Here is a 22,785-nt window from a genome sequence, read left to right on the forward strand (position 1 = left end):
ATTTAAGTCTCCATATTTCATCTTTGACCTAATTTCCTGCAGCTTTAGCAGTTTTATTTACTAGAGGTGGGCGGATTGATGCAAATATCGATAGTCTCTATACCATTAGTTGTGGTGGATTGATACTACTGCGACAGGATCGATACTTTGTTTCAATCCTCTGTGTAGTCCACGAAAAAATATGCCTCAAACATGCTCTTTGAACCGTTTTGTGTTGACTGTCATGTCTACTTTTTTAAAATACCTTATAATACGTTCAAAAAACAGAAATGTATCCAAAGAGCTTTACAGACAGACACATTTGCATTAAAGGTCTCCAAAAAAACAGTTTCAAAATACATGAAAAGCTGAAATGTGTTTGGAGCGGCCATTAAAATGTGCTCAGAATTTGCAAAGTTGTAACCCATGACACACTGATCTCCCCTACACAAGCTGCCTTTATTAGTCAAAAGTATCAGTACCAGCAAGACTGGCCCTGTGTTTACTTGGAATCAGATACCAAAAATGAGTAATATCGCACAGCACTATCATTTACCCAAACTGAGCACAAGTGCCTTTCATAGAACTTTATTGTGATCCACATGATTAACAAATCAGAAAGAACAGAAAGAGTTCAGCATTTCAGGTCTGAACTGCATCTTTTATTTAAATCTTCAGTGTGCATTGGTGCGTGAAAGCAACATCACAGCCAGTCTTGCGATTGCAATCCCACAGACATTCACAGAAACCTTTGCGGCAGCAGAAAGAGATTTCTTTGCTTTTTTTTGTTTGTTTTTGCTTTTTATGAACAGGTTTTCCATCACTGCTATCTGCGGCCTGCGACCTGTCAGTGCGAGCAGCAGCTCGTCCGTTTTAATCATTAGCGGGGCCACAACTTATTTTCCCATGGTTCTTTGTTTGCTTGTGGTGCACGAACTGTGACCTGCAAGCTGATACTGTTGGCCCGGGTGATGTGCAAGTTTGGTGAAACTGCAGGGATCAGTGATTCAGGCACACGATTCATTCAGGATTTGTTTTTAATAATTATTCTTTATTCTTTCAGAAACTGTTAGCATTTCTCTTCCCAACAAAATTCACTTGTGCTGCAAATGCATTGTCATGGTTGCAAAAAACGTCTCTATGCTGACTTACAGTTATACATATATAGTTTTCTACTCTGTTATAAAAATCAATAAATTAGAACAATAAATAGTCTTTTATTTGACACAAGCAGCAGAGGTATCAAAAGGCCTTTAACAAAAGAAAATAATGATCTTCTTTGGGAATCCATCTATGGATGATGTGTAGCTGCTTCCCCACTCCACAGTAATGTTCCAACAAAGACATTTACCATCAAAGTGGGAAAGTGGAGATATGTCCAGTTTGTGTGTCTGTGGGTGGGTGGGTGGAGGGGGGGACCACACAGTGCTAGGTCAGCAAGACAAGCTAGTTAAGAATGTTTGTTGCCTAGGAATGTGGCCCACCCCTGCCTCACTCCCCCCGAAGCATCACCTCAAAAGCTTCTCACAGCGGCTTTAAGTTCTCCGAAGCTGAGTGGTGGCATACATGGTTCTCAACCAACAACACCTTGTTATCACTGAGGCTCGGGGGAGTGGAAAAGAGGCATGTGAAGTGGGAAATGGGGTTAGGATTGATAACCCTGACACTGGGACCTCAGCACAGTACCCACGTATCAGGAGGCCACAGGAGGCAGGCGGTGGGCCTGGAGAGTTCATGCCTTGTCAGGTTGCCTCGGGGAGGTCATTTCACTGCGCCGAGGCACATGAAGTGCTGATTAGTGTTTGCATCAAGTGGGGAGGCTAGAGATAAGTGGAGAGGAAGGCAGATGTCAGGGGAAAGGGGAGAGGGAGGGGGGCAGCGGGCCCACTAGTTCCCACCAGGCTGCAGGATGGGCTTGGTTCTTTGGGAAATCTTGAGACTTTCTAGTCTTACGTGTATGAGGACGTGCATCGTTATTGACAACAAGCGACTCATCTTTACTCTTCCTCTCCCCTGTCCATATTCACCTTTGCTGTATAAGATGAAATAATGTGTCTCGTGGTACAAGATATTATATTTGCTGCACATTTGAGAGTTCTTATAGTTTCATGCATAGTGACTGAACACATTCAGTCCTGCTGAGGAACCCTATAGAGACTGTAGGAATCTGCATTCTCAGTTCATCTCCCTCTCTTTAGTTATTTTGTCCTTCCTCTTATCGTAAGACTTTCAGTAGACTTTCTAAGATAGTCCAGATTATCTGCAGCCACACTCGGCCACCACCATGCCTTCATACTTGTACTTGTAGGTGACCACCCCCGTGTCGTCCAGGTACAGCAGGGAGATGGGGTCCAGCTTGGTGGGCACACAGCACGCTCGTGCTGCCTTCTGAGGGCTGTTGATGTTGACCAGTGTCTGGACGATGGCGTGCTTGGTGGGTGTGACGTGCTTTGTCAGTGGGTAGGAACAGATTCCACTGCACTCAAAGGCATCATAACCAGTGGGGGCAAGGATCCAACTGTCCCATCCAATGTCCTTGAACTCTACGTACAGAGACTGCTTCTTGCAGTGGTTTCCCTTGGCGTTGCGGCGAATGCGAGAAGCCGAGTCATAGATGAGATTGGAGCGCATTTGGATTAGGTCTTCCTCATCTGGCTCACTTTCTTCACTCCCCCAAGTCCCAAAGTCATTCTGCACGACCATGTTAGAGGTTTCGTGGTCGATCATCTCATTCAGTTCCCGCCTGTCATCGCGGTGATCGCTGCTCTGATCATCGGAAAAAACAATTAGCAGGGGTTTGTGTTTTTTCTCTGGGCTCGTGTCAATCTTCATGTCCCCTTGAGGCAGACTGCTGTCTTTGTTGGCTTCTGTCACGTCTTGAACATTACCATCATCGGCGATGCTGGCAATATGCACCTCCAACCTGTGTGTGGTTCCATCGTCAGATCCATGCCAGCGCTGCACAGCAGCAGTGAGGTCAAACGCCTCCCAGCCGTTATCGGTGCCGTAGACCTGGCGCGAAGCCAGTTCCACCAACTCTATCCGCTCCTCTCCTCCGCTGAATGCGTCTCCTCTGGCAGCGTTCGCATCCGTCACGTTATCGTCATGCGATACCAGCTCGTAGATAGTTACCCGGCGGTCGACACCAGCATAGAGGTGGCGATCGGTCTGGACTAGGGTGTAGAGGCGAAGCTCAGAAGCTGTGATGCGTTCATGATGTGGGACTGACACATTGAAGAGGAGAGGGTGGCGCCTCACTCCTCCCACACCAACAGCACTGGGAGAGGAATCTGGGTGAGGAGAAAAAAAAGTGGTTCAGACATAAACTTGCTTATTCAAGACAGAGAAACTTTGAACTCCTGTTTGAATTTAATCCAAACCGTCATGTCAAAGTAGAAATAACATTTTGAAATAAAAGGCTTTTTAAACTAAGGAAGAGTTTCAGTGTCATGAGCTAAATCAAATACTAAACTTTGTACATATCTGAAAGGAGACCAGTTTCACAAGTCTTACAGATCACAGTGATAAGAATAAGAAGTGATAAGAAAAATCATTACACGTATTAACTTTGCATTTAACCCTGTAAGGTCGTCATTAAGGACAAGTAGCCCTTATTCCTAACCCCGTGCGAAAATTAAAGGATTTCTTGTTGTGGCTGTTTTGTTTTGGAAAAATGAAAATGTTTGGATGTGTGTCAGAACATTTAGGCAAAGCTTTACCATAATTTAAGGTTAGGATAATTCAGAGGAAAAAAAGTATCTCTTTTCTTCAATCTACATTATCGACAAGATACTGAGCAGTGACGTACCTTCGTTTTTGAAGCTGCGGATGATATTTGCCGTGGGCATGGCACTGTGGTCATTAGCAAAGCGGTTGTAGAGCTCCATCATGTATTCAGGTGGCTCCTGTCGTGTACTTCCAGGAGCTAAGGAAGGAGGACCCATGCCAGAGAGGTTGAAAGTACGCAGAAACTGTTCTTTTAGGCTCTCCAGCAGGTTTTGCACATCCTTGTTGCCGTCCTGCTCCAGCAACGATAAATCCACAACCCCTCCATGCCCGTCTCCGAGCCCTGGAGCGGGACGCTGTCTCTGACGGGCACTGGAGATGGGGCTAGTCTCTCCACAGAGAGGCCCCTGAAGCAGCAGGATGGAGTATGTCAAGAACAAGGTCTTGGAGGTGCAAATGGTTCCCAGTTGAGAGACCCAAGTGCTCGCCATGGGAGAAATAATCTGCAGCAATTTAATTTATGCCCTCTAGGGTTGTCTTTGGATGAGTTCATGCAAAAAAAGAAAAAAAAAAAGATCTCTAATTCAGAGGTTAATTTAGGTAAAGATCAGTTTATCTGTAGGCTAAAAAGTTCTTTCAGCTGAAAAGTGTTGGTGGCCCTTGCACAGGCCAGTGTGAGCCTCTCTGCGTGTGTATTCCTGATGCTGTCTTCCAGACCTCACAGCATTTATTCTCACGCACACCTTTTGATGTCCTTTGCGACGCCGCTGTAGTTCCGGTGGCAGGGTGGCCGAGGCTCGTCTTTGTCCGTCCGACTCATCTCTGTTGTGTCCTCTGCTCTGTCAGTCTCCCTCTGTGCTCTGCTCTCTGTTGCCAGCTCTTTCTTTCTGTCCCTTATCTATGCTATGGTGGGCTCTGCATTGCTTCTGTGCGTATGGTCTCTTAGTTGGTGTGTGTGTGTGTGTATGTGTGTATGCGTGCCTGCTTTCCCTTCAACTTTGTGAGATGCACATGACCGTGTTATCTCACAACTTCCTTAATGAGGATTTTGTAAACACTGTCCTGTAGCCTCTTCCTTGTGGAAGAGCTATTTTGTTTGGGTGGGTGCTCCAGAGTTGATATTCTGCACTTGTTTATTTGCTTTGTAAATGGTGGATTCTTGCGAGCTGCTGCCTAGGCTCCATTGACCATTTCTCTTTTTTTTTTGGACAAAATACACCACAGGTCTGTTGATATCGTTCAGTGCAACAGGATGCATCTATTAGGCAACGGTGGCACAAATGAAATTGAAATGCAATGAGGTGTGAGGCCTTAATGATAGAGAGTAAAAGATACTGAGTTCACTTTGGGTCTTGACAACATTTCAAGTAGCTCGTGAGAATGACAGAGCAGTACAAAATCCTCATTCCCGTTCGTTCAGCCACTTCCACACTTGTGTAACACTTGCTGAAAGTTACTTCCTCCTCTGAGAAGAGCAGCGGTATGTCTGAAAAGGGGTTAACTGAAATCAAGAATAGGTGAGGCACGCTCACGACATTTCATCTGGGGCACCAGCTTGCAAGGGATTCCTCTCAATTAGAATAACAGGAACAAGTCAAAGGTGATGGCAGTGGAAACTGGGTGACTAATGAAGCAGGCGTCCGAGGCCTCGTCCAATGTATTGGCACGTGCTACACGCTACAGTACGTGTGAAGCAAACAAACAGCTAAGCCGTGAGAGACTCTGATGACACTAGTTAGCAACGATTCACGCTGGCTTCCAATCAGATCCGAACAACTGCTCGGTTCGTCACCTGAACCCTCGTCTCACTACACAACTGTCCTTCATTCCTGAGCTTCTTTGTGTGACCCGCAGATACACTCCTGATTTTGGTGCGTCACAGATGGGAAGGAATGAGCCTTTCCTGCCTCTGCCACTCATCTGCCAGGCTGATGGTTGACAGACGTTCTTGTTATCTGCCTCTTTGTTAAACTGCTGCTGCAACAGGCCGTCACATCTTCCTGGTGGACTTAAGAAAGCTTGATAGTAAAAAATGTCTATTTGCACACAGAGTCAGGCCCCTCCATATGGTCTCCATTATCGGCCCAAGAGTGTAACAACTGAGGATTTAGGGAGCCCACAGTTGCTATTTTTGGACCAAACCTTATAGGAAGCAGATATTAAGTCCTGATATCCTGTTTCTGAATTTTAATGATTTCCATCTGTGTGTTCACTCCCCAGTGTTATCCTTTTACGACTATTGAAAATCAACTCAACTTTCACCACGAAACCTCTGCTGTAATACTTATTATTTTTACTGTTTTTAAAGTAGTACATAATCATATTTGACTACATGGAGACATCGTTGACAAAACATTGACTAAGTCACCATTTTCAAACACATCCAGGAGGACCCAGAGTTGCCGAAGACCCTTTGTCTTCGCCAACTCCTGAGGGAAAGGTCTGGATATTCACCTAACCTTTCCCCGCACTTCTGTCATGATATTGTGGGGTTTTAGTGGATATTCCAGTACCTGTTATTAATAACTGGAAGGCTGGGGCTGTTTCCACCAGAATCTGCTGCTCTCAGGCAAACACAAATCCAAACTGGGACCAAAGAATAATTTCTGATATTTGTTCATAGACCCAGAATGGACCACAGCACAGAAGACAAATTCATTGCTGGGCCTAGTTTGACTGTGGTTATCTAGGTTCCTCCCACAGTCAAAACACAAGCGTGGGGATACGCTAAATTGACCGTGGGTGTGAATATGAGCAGAAATGGTTGTCTGTTTCGATTGTCTGGCCCTGCAATAGACTGATGACTGCTAGGATAGGCTTGAACAGTTTGCTTCTCTCATAGCTTGTATATTAAAGATGGATGTAGCCATCTTTTGTTTCATAACATCGTCCAGCCCTCTCTTGGCCCGAGTGATGTTATGATCGCCTACCTATTGGCTGCATCTGTTTGTACCATCCGGTGTGCCAGTTAAAGCAGCCACGCCCCCCCATTTTTAACCCCTTTTGACGGAGAGTTAGATGAAACCTAACCTCCTGTACTGTGCTGATGAAGGGCGGAGTTAGCTAAACAGACCTTAGAGGTTTTAATGGGAGTTACAGAGTCTCGGGATTGACACCTTTTTGAAGTTCACATAATTTTTTCAGCCATGTATCTGTCCCGATGTTCCTTAACGTTCCTCAAGAAAGATTTTTTTTCTGTTTTCTGTTATTAATTTGTTTGAACTGTAGGTGGTAACACAACACATATTGGTACAAAAAAGCTTGAATGAGCTGTAAGATCATTTTGCGCATCGACAGACACATTTCAATTTGTGCAACTTTATTAATTTACCACTGAAATGAAACATGTTTGAATGACACACACTCTTTGTACTCTCTAACATTCATATTAGTTAAAGTCCTGTTATCCTCGGATCAAAGGGTTTGAGCAGAGTTGATGCCTGACCCTAGATTTCCATGCAAGTAATTCATGTAAATGTGTTCTGTATGACAGTTACACCAAATGAAGGCAATTCATACACAGTGACGTGACTGTTGCAAACGGGAGGATCAAACATGTCCTTAAAATAAACACAAATATAATAGTCAATAATTTATCTATAGGACCAAACGGTGACTCCCAGTTCCCGTGTTAATGGATGAGGCTTCCCTTGTTAACAGGATCATAAACCCACATGTAAGTGGATCTCAGAATTACGTTTAAGTAGGAGCTTTCTCTCTCATGAGGAACTGCTGAATGTCTCTTTGCAGCTCGCCGTTGCGTCTCTGGGCCTCGTCTCTGCTGCGTTCTGCATTTTTTAGGCAGATCTCCAGAGCGGCCACACGGCGGCGTTCAGCCTCCAGGGCCGACTGGAGCTCTGCCACGGTGGCCTTCAGTTCCTTGTTCTCCTGCTGCAAACTGCAAGAGGCAATGACAGACATAAACAGGTTCACATGTGCAGTAAGAAAGTCAAAGAAAAAGCTAAGCTGTGCCAGGAAGAGTTTCTGCACCGGCAGTTTTCCCTCCAAATAACTCACGTCAGTTTTGTGTGAACACATGAACTTGTTTCCAGTATAAATAAACTCATTTTAAGTTTCCAGGAATCTAGTTCAATTTATGTTTATTATACTCCAGGGTCTGCTTTGTTCATATAAGATTCTCTCACATTGAATCCAGGCTCTAAGTGTTCTGCAACAGCACATCTACACTCTACAGTTTCGGGGTAGAAATTGAGCATTTCATTTCAGTATTTCTAAAACATTTTATTTTAGGAAAATTAGTGTTTAATGACTGAAATGGTGGGTCAGGGTGTCCATGTGATTCTTTTGCTAATCTCACCTGTCTAGAAGTGGCTGCCCGGGGTCTTTCTTCAGCTCTGGCATGCTGTTGACCTGTGGAGGAGGACTGCTCACTGGCGTGGTGTCTACACTCTTCTGATTAGAGAGCATCCGGGGAAACTGGAAGTCACTTTCAGGGGTTTGCGGCAGAGAAGTGGAAGAAACTAAATTCTCACTCCCCCTCCGAGTGGTCAATCTGTCCTCCTCCTCTTTGTTACTCATTGTAGACCCCCCGAAAAATGATCCTGACGTTCGCAGGTCTAGGATTTTAAAAATGTCCTCTGACAGCGTGCCGCTCTTCTCATCTGTGCTCTCCTGGATCCGACTCCACCTGTTGAGGGCTTCGGTCTTGGCTGCCATCCCGGTGAGCGGGCAGTTGAAGGTGGGGAGGGTTTGGGTGCGTTTGCGGGGGCTTCCGAGCCAGTCATCTACAGAAGGAGACAGAGGTTCCTGCAGCGAGGTTTTGGGGCTGTGGTCTCCCCTGAGTGGACCCGGACTGTCATTGTCCTCCTCCTCCGGAGACTCAGACAGACATGCATCACCCATCTGACACAAACACAGAGAACACAGACTGATTACACATACAGAGATTTGCTATTTGCTGACAACATAGGCCTAAATTTCTTATTAAGCTATTAACATCCTCAAATGTATCCATGTAGCAAAAGTACTCTACCTCTCGGTCAATTTACCAATAAGAAGACCATTAGTAACCATTAGCATAATAACAGTCACAGTCTTACATGTCATACAAAGACACAGGAATTAACACCAGAGTCAATCTGGACGTCTCCATCTGCATTATTTATTTATTTATTCATTAGGAGCCCCATTAGTTCCGCCTTAAAGCACAACTAATCCCAAGTTTTCTACTCTTTGTTCTATATGATCTCAGTGACAGTGGCCATCCCTAACACGATCCTCTCAAGCACACAGCTCAGGCTTTAACTCATTTCCTGTTTAAACCTGTTGTTCACGAGGGGCAGTCAATCAAGAGAAAGCTGACTTAAATTAAGAGGAAAAGGAGCAAAGACAGAAGAAGAAAGTCCAGACAATGTAAGGCCTCACCAAAGTCATGCATGAGAGAGACAAGGATTATTCTGATTAGTTAATCATGCAAAGCTACCTTAGCAGTGTCCAACAATAACATATAGAGCAGAGAATGAGCAGAATAAATCCCATCAAACCAAATACATACACATTAAACACATATGAACACATAAGATGTGACCTGCAAATAAAAGACAAAACGACAGCAGCAGGATCACGTCTGAGTGGAATTCCACTGTTTCTTTGTTTCTTTGTTCTTTACATGAGAAGACTGGAAAACTAAAAAGAGAATGGAGAGCTAGCCCAGCTTTGTTTAAGGTACAAACATGTATGTCCTGTCACCTCAACAGCTCAACCATTACTGCATCACCACGATCCTTGTGTACTTAGTTGACATAAAGCTTCTTTCAGCTGCTCCCTTATTCACAAGAGGCCACCACAGAGGACAGATCTGTGTGTTTGATTTGGCAGATTTTGAAGCCAGCTATTCTTCCTGATCCTCCCAGTCTCTCCTCCTGGTCCCAGGGTTTCTTCACAGTGTGGAGTAGCTGTGCCAAATAATCACTGTACTACATGAACAATCTCCTGGATCCACTCGTATGTTTATCATATCGATGTCACGTGTCAAGTATTTCCCAACATCAACCAGCCACCTGGTAATTGCCATTGTTCTGTAGCCACTTTTGTTAATAAACTAGCTCTGTTGTTTGTCACATATATAAATTCTTATGAAAAAGCTAGTTTAAATATTTTATAAATTCAAATTTCAGTAAAATAACGAGTCATTTTGACACACTAACAAGCTCGTTGCAAAAGCCTAATGTGCGGCTGAAGGCTCGTACCTCTGCAGACTCCCAGCCCACAAAGCTTCGAGGAGCATTCTTCTGGCTCTCTGCCTTGTTTGAAGGAGAGGGGGGAAGCACATCTTTGGAAAGAGGAAACAGAGTCTCATGTCGTCTGATCATCACCGTCATCAGCTTCTGGATCTGAGGAGTCGCTGTGAAGAACAGAAATGTGAAAAGATTATGATCAAAAGCTCTTATCTTTTGGCTTTTATTCTCATTTTTGATACACTTTCTTCAGTCTTCAATATTTACTTGGATGGGTTTATGCAGTTCAGACAGATAGTTACAGAGACATGAGATCACTGGCTGAAAAAAGGAGCCGAAAACAAGCAGAGGTAGAATCTACTTGGAAGTAGATGTGCTAAATATTACAAAAGTATCTAAATGGTACACCAAGACTGGTTTATCTGAGCAAACACACTGTTGTTGTCTCTTGTTGTTGCCTAATATATCTAACAGAAACACAGCTGAAACTGGGGTCTTTTGAGATGAACCAAAACAGGTACATCAGTGAGCTGTGTGTCCTCACCCTTCATCACAGTGATAGGATCTTCTATCTGAGGTTTCAGCAGGTTGATGCCCATCACAGTTGCCAAGTTCTCCACGTTCATCTTATTCACCTTAGAGTGTAGCTGTACCTCAAACAAGAACCTGAAAAACAACAGGACACGTAACCAGACACAGGATAGTATGTCTCAGACCGAGAGGCTGATCTCAAAACAATACTGGGGTGATGGACCAGAGGGTCTCTGTAGGATCTGGTAGATGTACGGGTGTCTTTCTTTTAAACATATTAAGTTATTTTCAAGTTTGGATGTAATGACGTCCTTCAGCATCTACTCACCGACAAACGTAGCTGAGAAGATTGTAGTTTACTCTGGGGAGCAGAGCAATTTCTTTGTTCAACCTCTCCCAGCCCTGAAAACACATGCAAGCAACCAGTTTAAAGGATACATACGCTCAAAACATCAGAGGATATCCACTTCTTGTCCACATGTACGCTCAGCTCTGTATTCATCTTGCAGTGTGTTTAAATTAAGTGCACCTCAGAGCTGGTGGAGTCCAGGAGGTTGGTACAGTCCAGGAAGTCTTGGTACTGACTCCAGGGGACCACAGGTTCAGGCAGCTCCCGCAGGTACAGCTTGAGTAGTGACGCCACCGTGTGGACATCTGTGTCGCTGTGGCAATTTAAACGATACTCATTACCCAGCGAGAATAAACCATAGGGATGCAGATTGGCTGACCGGTGTGGAAGCTCTTGAGTTTATCTGCACATCATGAAAGGCTTTGCACAATTATGCTTTCAATCACACTAAGATATGTGTAAATATTTTCTTGGACGGACAAATAATCTTGACATGGTGGTGTGTAGCATAAACAGGGTCTGGGTCTCTTGTTTGCTGTTGTAACTGTGACAAGAGTGCAGTTCAAGAGGGAAACTCGAGGCCTTGCCTTTGGTTTTTGTTGCAAAGTATCTGTCGGTTGGCTCAAAACTCATGTTCCCTGACTCTACTCACATTAGATTACAGACAAACAAGCAAGTTAAGTTAAATGGATGTTTTCATCTGCAGTTTTCTGTCGGAGGAGCTTGTGATGTTGAGTAATAAAGGCGTCCTCCCCTGTGCCTGCCAGAACAGGATGTGGTATCACCCTCAGCTCTGAGCAGACACAAATCTATCAACTTCTCACTACATCTCTCTCATCTCTCCTTGCTTTCTCAGAAGAAGAAGAGAAAAAAAAGAGCTGATGCTGTTGATTGATTGAGGTTAGGATATTCGTCTCCTTTTATGGAAGTGGCTCTTATCGAGACAGCTAAATTTGTTTGAAGCACATTTACTGCGTCTTAAAGTTTCTTTAAGATATGATAATTAATTCGTGCCATAACAACTTTACACTCACTATTTCCTGTGAATTCTATATGAAATTCATGCTGCTGTCCTTTTCACGGGACTGCTGTGATGAGCTAAATGTACCCAATGATTCATTAGCTTATATAGTAGCAAAACGTGAAGTAATTTATCAATCTTTCACATCATTGTGAAGACATTTTGGCCACTCTTCTTTACTACATTGTTTAACTTCATTAAGGTTTGCGGGTATTCGTTTATGCACAGCTCTGTTAAGGTCCTGCCAAGCATTTCAGTAGTGTTGAGATCTGGTCTTTGCCACTGCAACACCTTCATTCTTTTCTGTTTTACCTGCTGCTCTAGAATACTTTGGTATACAGAGGAGACTATGGTTGACTCAATGACTGCAAGGTGCCCAGGACAAGTGGCAATAAAACAAGCCCAAGTCATCACCCCTCCACCAAACATGGCCAAACATCTCCACATTGTTGCAGAAGTGGTTGTTTCAGATGCAACTTTGCAAAGCTGGGCTGTGCTACCGAGGACTTTTTAGAGAGAAGAGGCTTTCTCCTGAGAACACTTTCAAGCAGCCATACTCGTTATGTTGTGTTCTCAACATATAATATGCTAACTGAGGCCTGTAGAGACCGAGATGTAGGTTCACCAGCTGACACTCAGGGCAGGACCCTCACCATTGGCGCACATCCGACCAATACAATCGGGCCATTATTCGCTTTAGTCCTGGGAAGATTGTGGTATTGTGTTAACACACCTGAATGCTCCAAAGTTTCTGCATTTATAGATGTGCTCACACTTGCTGATAATCAGTTAATCAAGTTCATTTGATTAGCAGCACCTGGCTGCCACTCATCCTACCCCATAATTCCTATGGAAGCTCGAAGATGTGCTCAGTTTTCCAGGGTCAGATGCAATGATAATCTCATATCTCCCATGTCTTGAATGACTATAGAGAGAATAGTGAGGTCATTACCCGGGGAAGGAGGGCCTCTCTCCTGCATCAAAGGCATCTCTGAACTGTTTGACAGCATTATCCTGACCAGGGAGGCGGAAGATCCCCTCTTCGTCCAGCCCATGTTCTTTGATGAACTCCACGCACTTCTGCACCAGGATTGGGACCATTTGAGGTCCGAAGCGCTGCTCATATGTCACAGTGTCCATGAGACTCTTTCCAAACACTGCAGACATACGGAGAGCAAAGATATTTGGCATAGTTAGACAAATGATTTATAAAACAGCTATTGTCCCTTTTCATGTTAGTGAACAGGTGATCGTAGGGCAATGCTTAATGCTTAATCACTCGATTTGGTTGAATAAAAACATTTATATCGAGAGAACAATTCCCATTTCTTTAAATTTCTCGAAAAAACATTATTTTTTTTTTACATCAGTTTTCTTTAAATTTGCACACAGCAGGAAATAATCAGTTTCAAACACATTACTAGAAATACTCCATAGTTTCGAGTACAGGAGTTTCCAGCTCACAAGCGTGAATGCACTCAAATATGAGCTGCTCAGTTTTCACACTAACATGATCTGACTTGACACATCACACAGACTTTATACTGGGCAGGTTAAAGACCAGCAGAAAAACCCAATATTACTGCATTTTAAATTACACCACTATAATCTTTTGGCTCTAAAAATCTGGATTGAGCTGCAACAATATTTTTGCCTACTAACGAAGCTGTTAAGTAAAATTAGCCTGTGAATATCACTCACAGATATAAATGTGTAGACCTTTAATAACATGACTACTCTACAGTAGGATATTTATGGATATTTGGTATTTGAACTGTCATTGAAATAATATCACACTTTGTTGTGGTGAAATTATAGAACTAAGATAACTAAAACTGCCTCCTGACCTACTGTTGTATATTGGAGGACAGAAAAAACCTGCAGCGGGTGGTGAGAGAAACAGAAGCACACTAAGCCCCCATCACGAACATCTACACTGGCAGACTCCAGCAGAAAGCCTGCAGTAGTCAATGATTCCTCTCAGCCTGGTCATTCCTTTTCTTTTACCCACACCCTTCTAGAAAGTGCTACAGCTTCTACAGCTGCAACTAAACCTTCTACAAGCGTCAAATGTGTCTTCTCTGAAGAACATATGATCCGTCCCCACTTTGAACTTTACTACAGCAGGTCTCTATACACTCATCTGACCCCATTTGACACTACATTGCATATACTATATATATCTTTTAATCCTAAAGATGATCTTATCTTATAATTGCTTAATTTTTACAATTATCTTTCACCATAAAATATAGGAACTGTGAAATCAAGGTAAACAATTGTCTATTAGCATGCATCAGCCTCCTTCAGAGTGGCTATGAAACTATGCATGGCCCTTTGAACCTGAAATTGTGCAAGTGAATCAAATTAAAAATGGCCTAGTTTGTCAAATGAAACCGAGAAATTGTGTAACTCTGAGTGGATGTCCTCGATTTAGCAACTGTCATGCTGGCTGTTCTCTTTCTTTTAGCCCCACATGGATACTTGTCAGAAAACGCAGTGCACTTGCTCTGAAAATGACTTTCATTATTACTATTTGTTACTGCAGATGAAGTGTAATAGTAAGTCAAACGCAAGCAAAACTGCCCCAGCAATACTGACTTCTCTGTTATCCTCGGTGAGTTTACCCTTTTGGATTTGGCATCCATAGCTTGGGGAACTAAAGATTGACCATTGCTGTGTTATTTTAGTCTGACAAAGCTTTTTTCAGTTTGTGAGCTTCATATTTCATGAACACGAGAATGCAGAGAATCATTGGCAACAATCATAATGCTTTAAAATGTTTCCCATTTTCAAGGTTTCTGTCAAAACCGCAAGGATTTACTGACTGACATGAGAAAACAGCTAGTTTGACTCTGTCTGATGCTAGGCTCTAGCCTCGGCTAATCTACCTTCAAACACTACTAATACAAGACCTTAAAATAAATATCACGTTGTTATAGCAAATGTTTTTTCAGCTATTAATTAATAAGTGACTTTTATGTATATATATGCTTGTTTATATTGTGCTATTCTTAGTTAGTGTATTGTCTGTCTTTGTTAATGTTTGTTTATAATGGAGCACTATAATGGAAAATAATTTCCAATAAAGTATTCTGATTCTGATTCAAACATTTTGAAATATTGTGTTTTTATGGGTAGGTAATATGTTTTGACTACTAGCTAGATTGATGACTTCCTCTTTTACACGAAGCTTAGCAAAGCCTTGCTGACATGGATGTTTTTTTAGTTTTTTTGTTCGATTAAGTGTTTTACTTTTGGATGGTGCCAGGCTAGCTGTTTTCCTCTGTTTCCATTCCTTTTGATTAGCTAAGCTAAACAGCAGCTGACTGTAGCATCACGTTGTCAAAGGTCAAATATGAGAGCACCGTTAGTCCACTTATCTCAGCTGAATTTGCCGACAACGTCCAAGTTTTTAATTTCATTAGTCAAACAGGATTGTTTCAGTTTAATAATCTGTGACAGATTTTACTGAACCTCCACTTGTTGGCGCTCCGATGACTCTGCGCAAGGTGCGCACCCACTCCTCCATGTCACTCTGGGAGTTTGCCATCAACACATGGGGACATCGCTCTCTGTCTCCAGTTGAGCCTGTCAAACAAACAGGAAACAAGAAATATAACAGGAAATATAAAAAGGTTTCTGCTGTCCAATGACAATGAAGGGATTCCCCTAAAAAAAAAAATCCTCTTTAGGTCTTGGAGTAAAAATATCATGTAAGGTCTCAATTGTGAGTGTTGAGTGTGTTACTTACGTGGTATGATCTCAAAGAGGTACTTTCCAGGGTCATCTGAATTCGGGGGGAGTTCGTTAACTTTACTGAAGCGCAGCTGGATGACTCCCTGCAGGCCAGATCACATAAGCACAAACACACTCAGAATTTTAAAGTCCTTCATTGCCAAGAACCAACCAGCGCAATTCACACACATACTTACATTTACTCTTTAAAAAGCAGTTGGTATTCATGCTGTGTGTGCAGTGGGAAGGCCTAAACAGGTGCTTTTGTTGCTTATTATTACTATTTAAATGCTTACAAGCTGATGTAGTTTAAGATGCATTAATGTTCACTGTTTATGACAGAGAACTAACAGCCCTAGCCTCTGTTTTCACTTCCTCTATCTACCATTACCCTCAACCCCCCTAAGTATTAAAACTAAAACATTATTAAAACAGAAGGCTTTTGGAAGGCTTTTGGAGTAAATCCTCAATTTTGTGCTTTTGCAGGAGACAAATCACTTACAACAGAAGAGGTTAGGAGCAGCTACAGCTGGCAACATGCAGTCCTAATTACATTTTATATCTAAGGAAATAAAACGCTGCTTTGTTTCTTCATGTTTCACACCTTGATATGGTTGATAACTTTGACCACTTTTTGCTACACCAGTTTCGCTGCAAACAAAACTACGTTTTCAGAGCTCAGACAATAATAATAATTTGCTTGCCTTCATTTTATATTGAACATGTAGTTACGGTTAAGTTACAAAGTGCTCATTAAGTCGACTCAACTACCTTATTAAGAAGTTCAATTCCAGTAGGATTTTAAGCAGTATAGTAGTATTCAATTGCTATAGACGGTGATGAGTAATTTAATCATGCACCTTTGCAAAATACCATAATGTAACTATTGAAATGAGAATGCAAATGAGTCTTTTCAATTGCATGACAAGCAGTGATAGACGTAGATAAGCATCAGAATAATGGGTTGAGGTTTGGAGCGCAGGTCTTTATTTTATCACTGAGCAGAGCGTGACTGTGCACACTTCTTTCTGCTAACATAGCAGCTATCGATCCATCCATCAGACACAGCACACTTAGTGTCAGCTTTGCGATTCTGACTTGAAGGCAGATAAAACAGAACCTGAGCATCTGAGCTGCGAGTGGAACTGATGCCTGGTATTTCAGCTAACATCCAAATCTGGAACTTCCCTGACACACCCACACAGGACACTACAACATCAGTGGACATCAGTGGAAAGTGCTGACTGTGGCAGACAAGCAGACGTTGGTTGGCTGCTGGCTTTTAGCCAATGATTCCATTGGTAATAGCGTGATGTGCACGCTAACGCTGAAACATTAGAAATAAACGGAGCAACATTTTACGTTTAGGCACTGATGAGTTTGTGTAAATATAAATAACCTCTTTTTGCAACTCAAAGGAAGGAAGACATTTTAAAGGAATTTTTAAGATACTTTTTCTCGCATCTTTTTTATTTCTTTGAGCGTTTGCGGTTACAGTACAGGTTAAGCCGACTATTACAATATAAAACGTAATTATTTATGGCATCATCTTTCTGAAGGTTTGCTTTTTGGCCCAGACAGAGCTACAGCATACCAACAAAACTTAGCTTTTTCAGAGATGAACGTTACAGATGTATACATGCAAAACGTGGCTTTAAATCAAACATAAATGTGCAATATTAAAATTCTTTCAATGGCAGAAGGTCTTTCATGTGAGGCTTCCTGCATCAGTTGTTTTCTCTACAGGAAATGTGTAAGGTTAGCCACACAGCTAGCAGTAAGTTTGTGGTCTTAATTAGACTTGATAAAAGACACATTTCTTATTAACGGATGAATTCTTCTACTAACGTGTGCATTTGATTATGAATAAATGCATTTATTGCAAAAATAGTTTATGTGACAGGAATGATGATTCGGTTTTGTCTGTGCTTATCTCCACGCTTAACCACTGCATAAAAGAAGCATAGCTTGAATAAGAAACTGGGACATGGAAATAACTTTGATGCCTTGTCATCATAAGAACTTCTTTTAAATATATAAATATATATAACATGTGAATGACTTGTTTTGGAAGTGATTTTATTCTAACAAAGGCCAAAGTGGATATAGAAATGAATAATTTTGAAAATCTGGATTAATCTGGTAAGGTCAGCCTTACCTGGACAGTAGTCTCCTTATCATCTTTGTGGTAAGTCAAAGTGCTTCCTCTCAGAACAAAGTAGCGCTGCTGCCAGTTCTTCACTAAAGACCTCTGTTGCTTCTTCAGCCAGCCGGCCTTCAGCGGCCTCTCCATGGACCTGTAGGAGCGCGGCGAGCCCTGGCCTGGGCCTCCCTCTCCAGGTATCACACTCTTGGACCGCGCTGCCAAACACCACAAGGAGGCAGCTTGTAAAAACGTCAAGAACAACAGCGCCCAGCGTGCTGTGTCACAGCCAGAGCGATGAAATATTACCAAAACACCAGCGGTACTCAACTTCAGCAGAGCACTTCCTCTTTTTTGATATGAATATGCATCAGCCTATCAGGGCTGAGACAGCAGCTCGCTGTATACTATTTTTGTTCCTCAGCTATTGAGTTTCAAGCTGACAGGAAACTGCTGGTCTAAGCTGACCAGTTTCCTGTGGAAGGTGCATGAATGCAGCTGTGATTGTACTAACATAAATAGCAGTAGACTGACCACCAAACAATATGATGGAAAGGTTAGTGGTTAAGTTATGGACAGATAATGTCACATCACCTGTGACACTAGAGAGCACGAGGAGTGATGAAAGAACAAAGGTGACGTGTAAGCGGCCTAGTGAGCACAGACTAAACCACAGACGGTTTGAGTCCCAGACAGCGAGGTAGGACCAGAGATAGCTGGACTGAGACTGAGCCCATTTTCTCAGTGTTTCTTTAATTCTCTGTGTCTTGTTAGGCAAGATGACAGAGTAAAAAGAGAAGAAGAAGGGCCACAGTGGGGTAAACAGGAAGTAGCCACATCATTGCCGGAGGCCTGGTACACTTTGAAGGTCTCCACCTACAAGCTTTAGAGTCCTTTGGTCTCATTTTAATAGCACCACCCTGATTAGTGGAAAGTTAAAGTTGAGGAAATGTGAGCCCACACACATCGACTGATGTCACACCCCACCCTCAGCTGACAAACATACAGTTCCTTTAATGTCACTTCATATCGTGACTAGCCAGATTTCCACAGCACCTCAGAGATGTGTCCAATAACCACTATTTAGAAGATATTTGCGATAAATCCAACACTTTCAAGTCAAGATGGACTCGGGGAAGTATGATGCTCAGTTTTACACAGACTGTGAAGAGTTTCATATCGAACTGATAATTGTAATTTTACCAATTTACATATTTCTGCTCAAGTGTATAAATGTGACTACCATCAATAAATGTAGTTGCCTAGCCTCGTTTTATGACGGCTTGTGATCAGACCGGATAAAAGTAGGACCAAACAAATACTTACAATAAATATTTTACTTTAAAAGCCTGATTCTTTTCAAAGAATACTTTATATGTTGTTGCCATAAGCTAGCTGAGAAAACTGATCTCATTCTTATAGTTTTGTGCTAAATAGAAGTAAGACACCACCAAGCATGAAACCAGAAGATGGGACAAAAGCTAGCCTGTCCCAGATCATGTTTTTTTAACTGGCTTTGTTTGCTTGTTTTTTTGTTAAACTGGAAATTGTTTTAATGCCGATATATTACAGTGTAGCAGTGACATTTATAGTTTAACTCTCTGTAGAGCCAGGTTAACCTTTTTCCCTAATCTTTATCCTGGCAAAGCATTAGCAAACAAAGCTCGCTAATGCTAATAAGCTAACTGGCTCTCAATTAAACTTCATACTCAACAGGGAGACATGAAACCCTTCAAACTTGCTAATTATAATGTTGTACAATTACAGAATCACCTTTAAAAAGATCACTGTTGTGTTATATGATGAGGATTATGGAGCTAGTGAAAGTATTTATGTTTAAGAGAACTTGACTGGCTATTTTCTGCAAAGTTCCTCTAAAGTCAGGGTTTGATCACAAGCTACGAGATATTTCATTCCCTGGTACAATTTATTTATTATTAGTGAATTATTTTTAAAAAATAATTTACAGTGCTGTACAGAAGTCTTAAGTTATCCCATTTCTTCATCTCATTTCTTTATATTCTATTTTCAAGGAGCCGAATTTCCTTGTAATTTGGTCTTGAGCAATAACTCTCTGACGTTAGAGTCCAGTCCATGAACCTATTTTTTAATCCACTTAACACTGACCTATGAGTAATTCCAGCATAAAAAAGGAACTTAATTCCAGGGATGAACCACAGTTGTGTGTAGATATAACAGAACCAATTTTAAATGTTGCTTTAGGCACTTCTCTGCAGGCCTGCCACAGAAACATAGGATTTGTTCCCATTTTTTATTGATTATATGACAAATGCCAAAGATAACTCACCCTGACAGGCACAAAACAGTATATTTCACCAACAAAGTGATTCCCTAAGTCCTTTTAGCTACAAACATGATGCTATCAGTCATGGATTGGTCTCCCCGTGCCCGGATGGCCACATTATTGAATCAGTGTGGAATTATCTTGACCTTGGAATTATGTAGGGAGCAGAACAAAAAGCAGCCAACATTAAATGTCCTTAAAGAAGACTAGAGAATTCCTGAAGACAGCTTAAAAAAATTAGAAAGCTGCCTAAGACAGTTCAAGCTATGTTGATGCCTATTGTGAAAGTCATGCCAAACTGTATACATCTATGTAATGTTTGCACATTTTTCAGCAGAACTGCACTTTTACTTGCAAAATTCAAAGAAATAAGGGGTGGCTAAAGACTTTTGATAAAGTACTATATGTCTCTGAGGATATGTCTGTGAAGGTTCTCAGTCACCCAGGTCATCGTAGTCTAAGGAGCTTGGAAAGAAAAGTGTCTGGACTTCTTGTTGCTTGAAGACGTTTCACCTCTCAACTTAAAGAAGTCCAGACACTTTTCTTTCCAAGCTCCTTAGACCATACACAGAGAAGTTATGCAATGCAGTTTTAGCTTGCTGGTGCCCAATTTAAATGTCTGTACTTTAGGACTTTCAGAGGCTCTGCAGGTTCTTCCTTTGTAACACAAGTTAAACACCTTCAGTCTGAAGCTTCATATTTAATAGAGAGGCGTTCAATGTTCTCATTTAATCCTGTAAAATAAGAACATCTTCAAAAATGTCAATATATGACATTTGTTAAAGGATTGGTAAGTACTTAGGTCAAATGCCTTATTCCTCATCATTAACATTGACTCTGAAGGTGTGTGTTCGACCTTTACAATACTTTATGAAAGGACAGATGCAGTATGACTGTGCAGACATTTGCACATCATACAAGCCTGCACTTACATATACAGTATGTAGGCAAAGTTACACAGCCACAGGAACTTAGCTCTTGCATCAGTTTCCTGTTGAAAGGCTGCATCACTTTAGTCCCAGAGCAAAAAGAAAAAGAAGCATCCACTACCTAACACAAGATATCTCAGGGTAGCATGAGGAGAATCATGAAGGGTCACCAGAGTTGAGGAAGTTCTACTTCCATACTGGCGCAAGTCTGGGATATTAATATCCATGTGAGGCAGATAAAATAGATGCCGCTCAGGCAGCTACTTCCTTCCACAGTACTGAACAACGCTCACACCAATGGCAGAAAAAAAAAGAAAAAAGATTAGAGTTAAAAATTATGGTACGACTGTACTGTAGAAACTCATCTAGTCACTGCTAGTGTCTGTGCTAACCTGTCGTGCCTTGAAAACCTGAGAGGAAACACCATTAAGTACTGCACTGATTCCACCCTGTGCAAACACCGCTGAGCACAGTATCAGTGGGTCTAGCACGCTGTACACTTTAAAAATATATCCTTGCATTAGCGTTGTTTGGTCAGCCGCTGGGGGCTACTCTGAGGCCCTCAAGAGAGGTGACGCAAAGTTTTAAAGCTTTTTGTGTAAATTGAAACCGTGAATTCTATGGTCTACGACGAGGGGTGTGTAAAACAAAAAAAAAAAGTGGGGTGTTAAGCAACTGTGGTCAACTTCGCCATTGTGCTTAAAAACCCACACAACCCCCTTGTTATGCCTTTGCTATCGGCTTGTTTTCTAGTATGAACCACCTTTGACTTCTTTGGTTATACCACATGTAATTATAGGCAAAGAAATCAAAAGGGCCACTTTTTCTTCTACGAGGTACAAATCTTTGTTGTACAAGGTACAGATCTTGCGGTGTAAATGTGAATGTGATCCCTGATTTCTTGGAATGTCAGTTGGTCAGTTTAAAGTTTACACGTCATTAGATAAGAACAAAACTGTTTCGTTTCTAAAATTTGAAATGTAAAATCCTTGCATCTGCTCTGGCTGTCAGTGAACGCAGCACGGCCACTGGCTTACCTATGCGAGCTGTCTCTGCCTTGAGGGTGCTGAAGTCCCAGTTGCGAGGTAGTTTCAGAGACATTGTCCTTCATTCATGCCACGGGTCAGTGTTTTAGTTCGCACATGCACCTCGCCGGAGCACACACACACACGCACACAGACACACAAACATACGCATACACACACACAAACACACACACACACACACACACAGAGAGAAAGAGGAGATCTCGCAGATCAAACTTCCTTCTTCCTGTGTGTTAATCTTCTCTTTTTTTTTTCAGCTGTTCACAACGCGTCCCCTCAGGTTGCCTTTACTTCCATGTTCTGGTAGCTTACAGCAGAAATGGCTTCCAGGTTGTTTCACTAAAAAGGTGCAAAAAGTTCCAGGGCTTCATGTAGTGGGGAACTCTTCAAGTGGCTAATGCTGGATGGTGTCACAAGAAGAAGAGGGGAGAAAAAAAAAAAAAAAAAAAAAAAGCCACCGGCGTCTTCTTAAAGGAAATGGTTTGTACCTCTTGGTGTCACTCCCTTAGTGAGCATGTTGCTTCACAGCTCAGCCCTCACTGAAGCAAAAGTCAGTATTTACAGAGGTGTTGTAAATGCTGATTTTTACATCTAAGGTGAAAGGTTAGGCATCTCACAGTGGCCCACAAAATACACCCGACTGCACTGATACTCCATCATTAAACAAGTGAGCAACTATTACACAGCTGGGTGTAAGGAAGTCAACTAAATGCAACTAAATGGGGAAGAAGCCCAAGAAGGAAGAAACCAGTCACGCAGTAACCACTTTTTTTTTTTTTTTTTTTTTTAAATACCTTTTAATTTTCTCTGAAACAAGACAA

The 22,785-nt window shown here is 42.0% G+C and overlaps 2 protein-coding genes across 2 annotated transcripts; both read right to left on the minus strand.

Annotated features, from left to right (window-relative positions):
• Positions 1-2,205: 2,205 nt before the first annotated feature.
• Positions 2,206-4,196, minus strand: bmp10 (bone morphogenetic protein 10). Its single transcript, XM_040050013.1, has 2 exons — positions 3,788-4,196; positions 2,206-3,269 (listed from the first exon to the last, which is right to left on the minus strand). The coding sequence occupies exons 1-2, from the start codon at positions 4,194-4,196 to the stop codon at positions 2,236-2,238; spliced, it is 1,443 nt and encodes a 480-aa protein (XP_039905947.1). The 3' UTR covers positions 2,206-2,235.
• A 2,811-nt stretch (positions 4,197-7,007) lies between these two features.
• Positions 7,008-22,704, minus strand: arhgap25 (Rho GTPase activating protein 25). The gene is made up of 11 exons (XM_040050012.1): positions 21,956-22,704; positions 17,700-17,902; positions 15,558-15,645; positions 15,281-15,394; positions 12,756-12,960; positions 10,963-11,095; positions 10,762-10,835; positions 10,447-10,568; positions 9,915-10,069; positions 8,024-8,568; positions 7,008-7,603 (listed from the first exon to the last, which is right to left on the minus strand). Exons 1-11 carry the CDS (start codon positions 22,017-22,019, stop codon positions 7,405-7,407), a joined length of 1,902 nt encoding a protein of 633 aa, XP_039905946.1. The 5' UTR covers positions 22,020-22,704; the 3' UTR covers positions 7,008-7,404.
• Positions 22,705-22,785: the final 81 nt, after the last annotated feature.

The sequence above is a fragment of the Simochromis diagramma genome, unplaced genomic scaffold (assembly GCF_900408965.1).
Source record: "Simochromis diagramma unplaced genomic scaffold, fSimDia1.1 OVJJ01000159.1, whole genome shotgun sequence".
Taxonomy (NCBI): domain Eukaryota; kingdom Metazoa; phylum Chordata; class Actinopteri; order Cichliformes; family Cichlidae; genus Simochromis; species Simochromis diagramma.

Excerpts from the sequence above, each read along its gene's own strand:
- bmp10 (XM_040050013.1), bottom strand. The coding sequence starts at position 4,196 with ATGGCGAGCACTTGGGTCTCTCAACTGGGAACCATTTGCACCTCCAAG. Across the intron at positions 3,270-3,787 it reads CCGCAGCTTCAAAAACGAAG|ATTCCTCTCCCAGTGCTGTT; the intron begins GTACGTCACTGC and ends CTCCTCACCCAG.
- arhgap25 (XM_040050012.1), bottom strand. The coding sequence starts at position 22,019 with ATGTCTCTGAAACTACCTCGCAACTGGGACTTCAGCACCCTCAAGGCA. Across the intron at positions 15,395-15,557 it reads CCTCTTTGAGATCATACCAC|GCTCAACTGGAGACAGAGAG; the intron begins GTAAGTAACACA and ends TTTGTTTGACAG. Across the intron at positions 12,961-15,280 it reads CGGAGCGCCAACAAGTGGAG|TGTTTGGAAAGAGTCTCATG; the intron begins GTTCAGTAAAAT and ends GTATGTCTGCAG.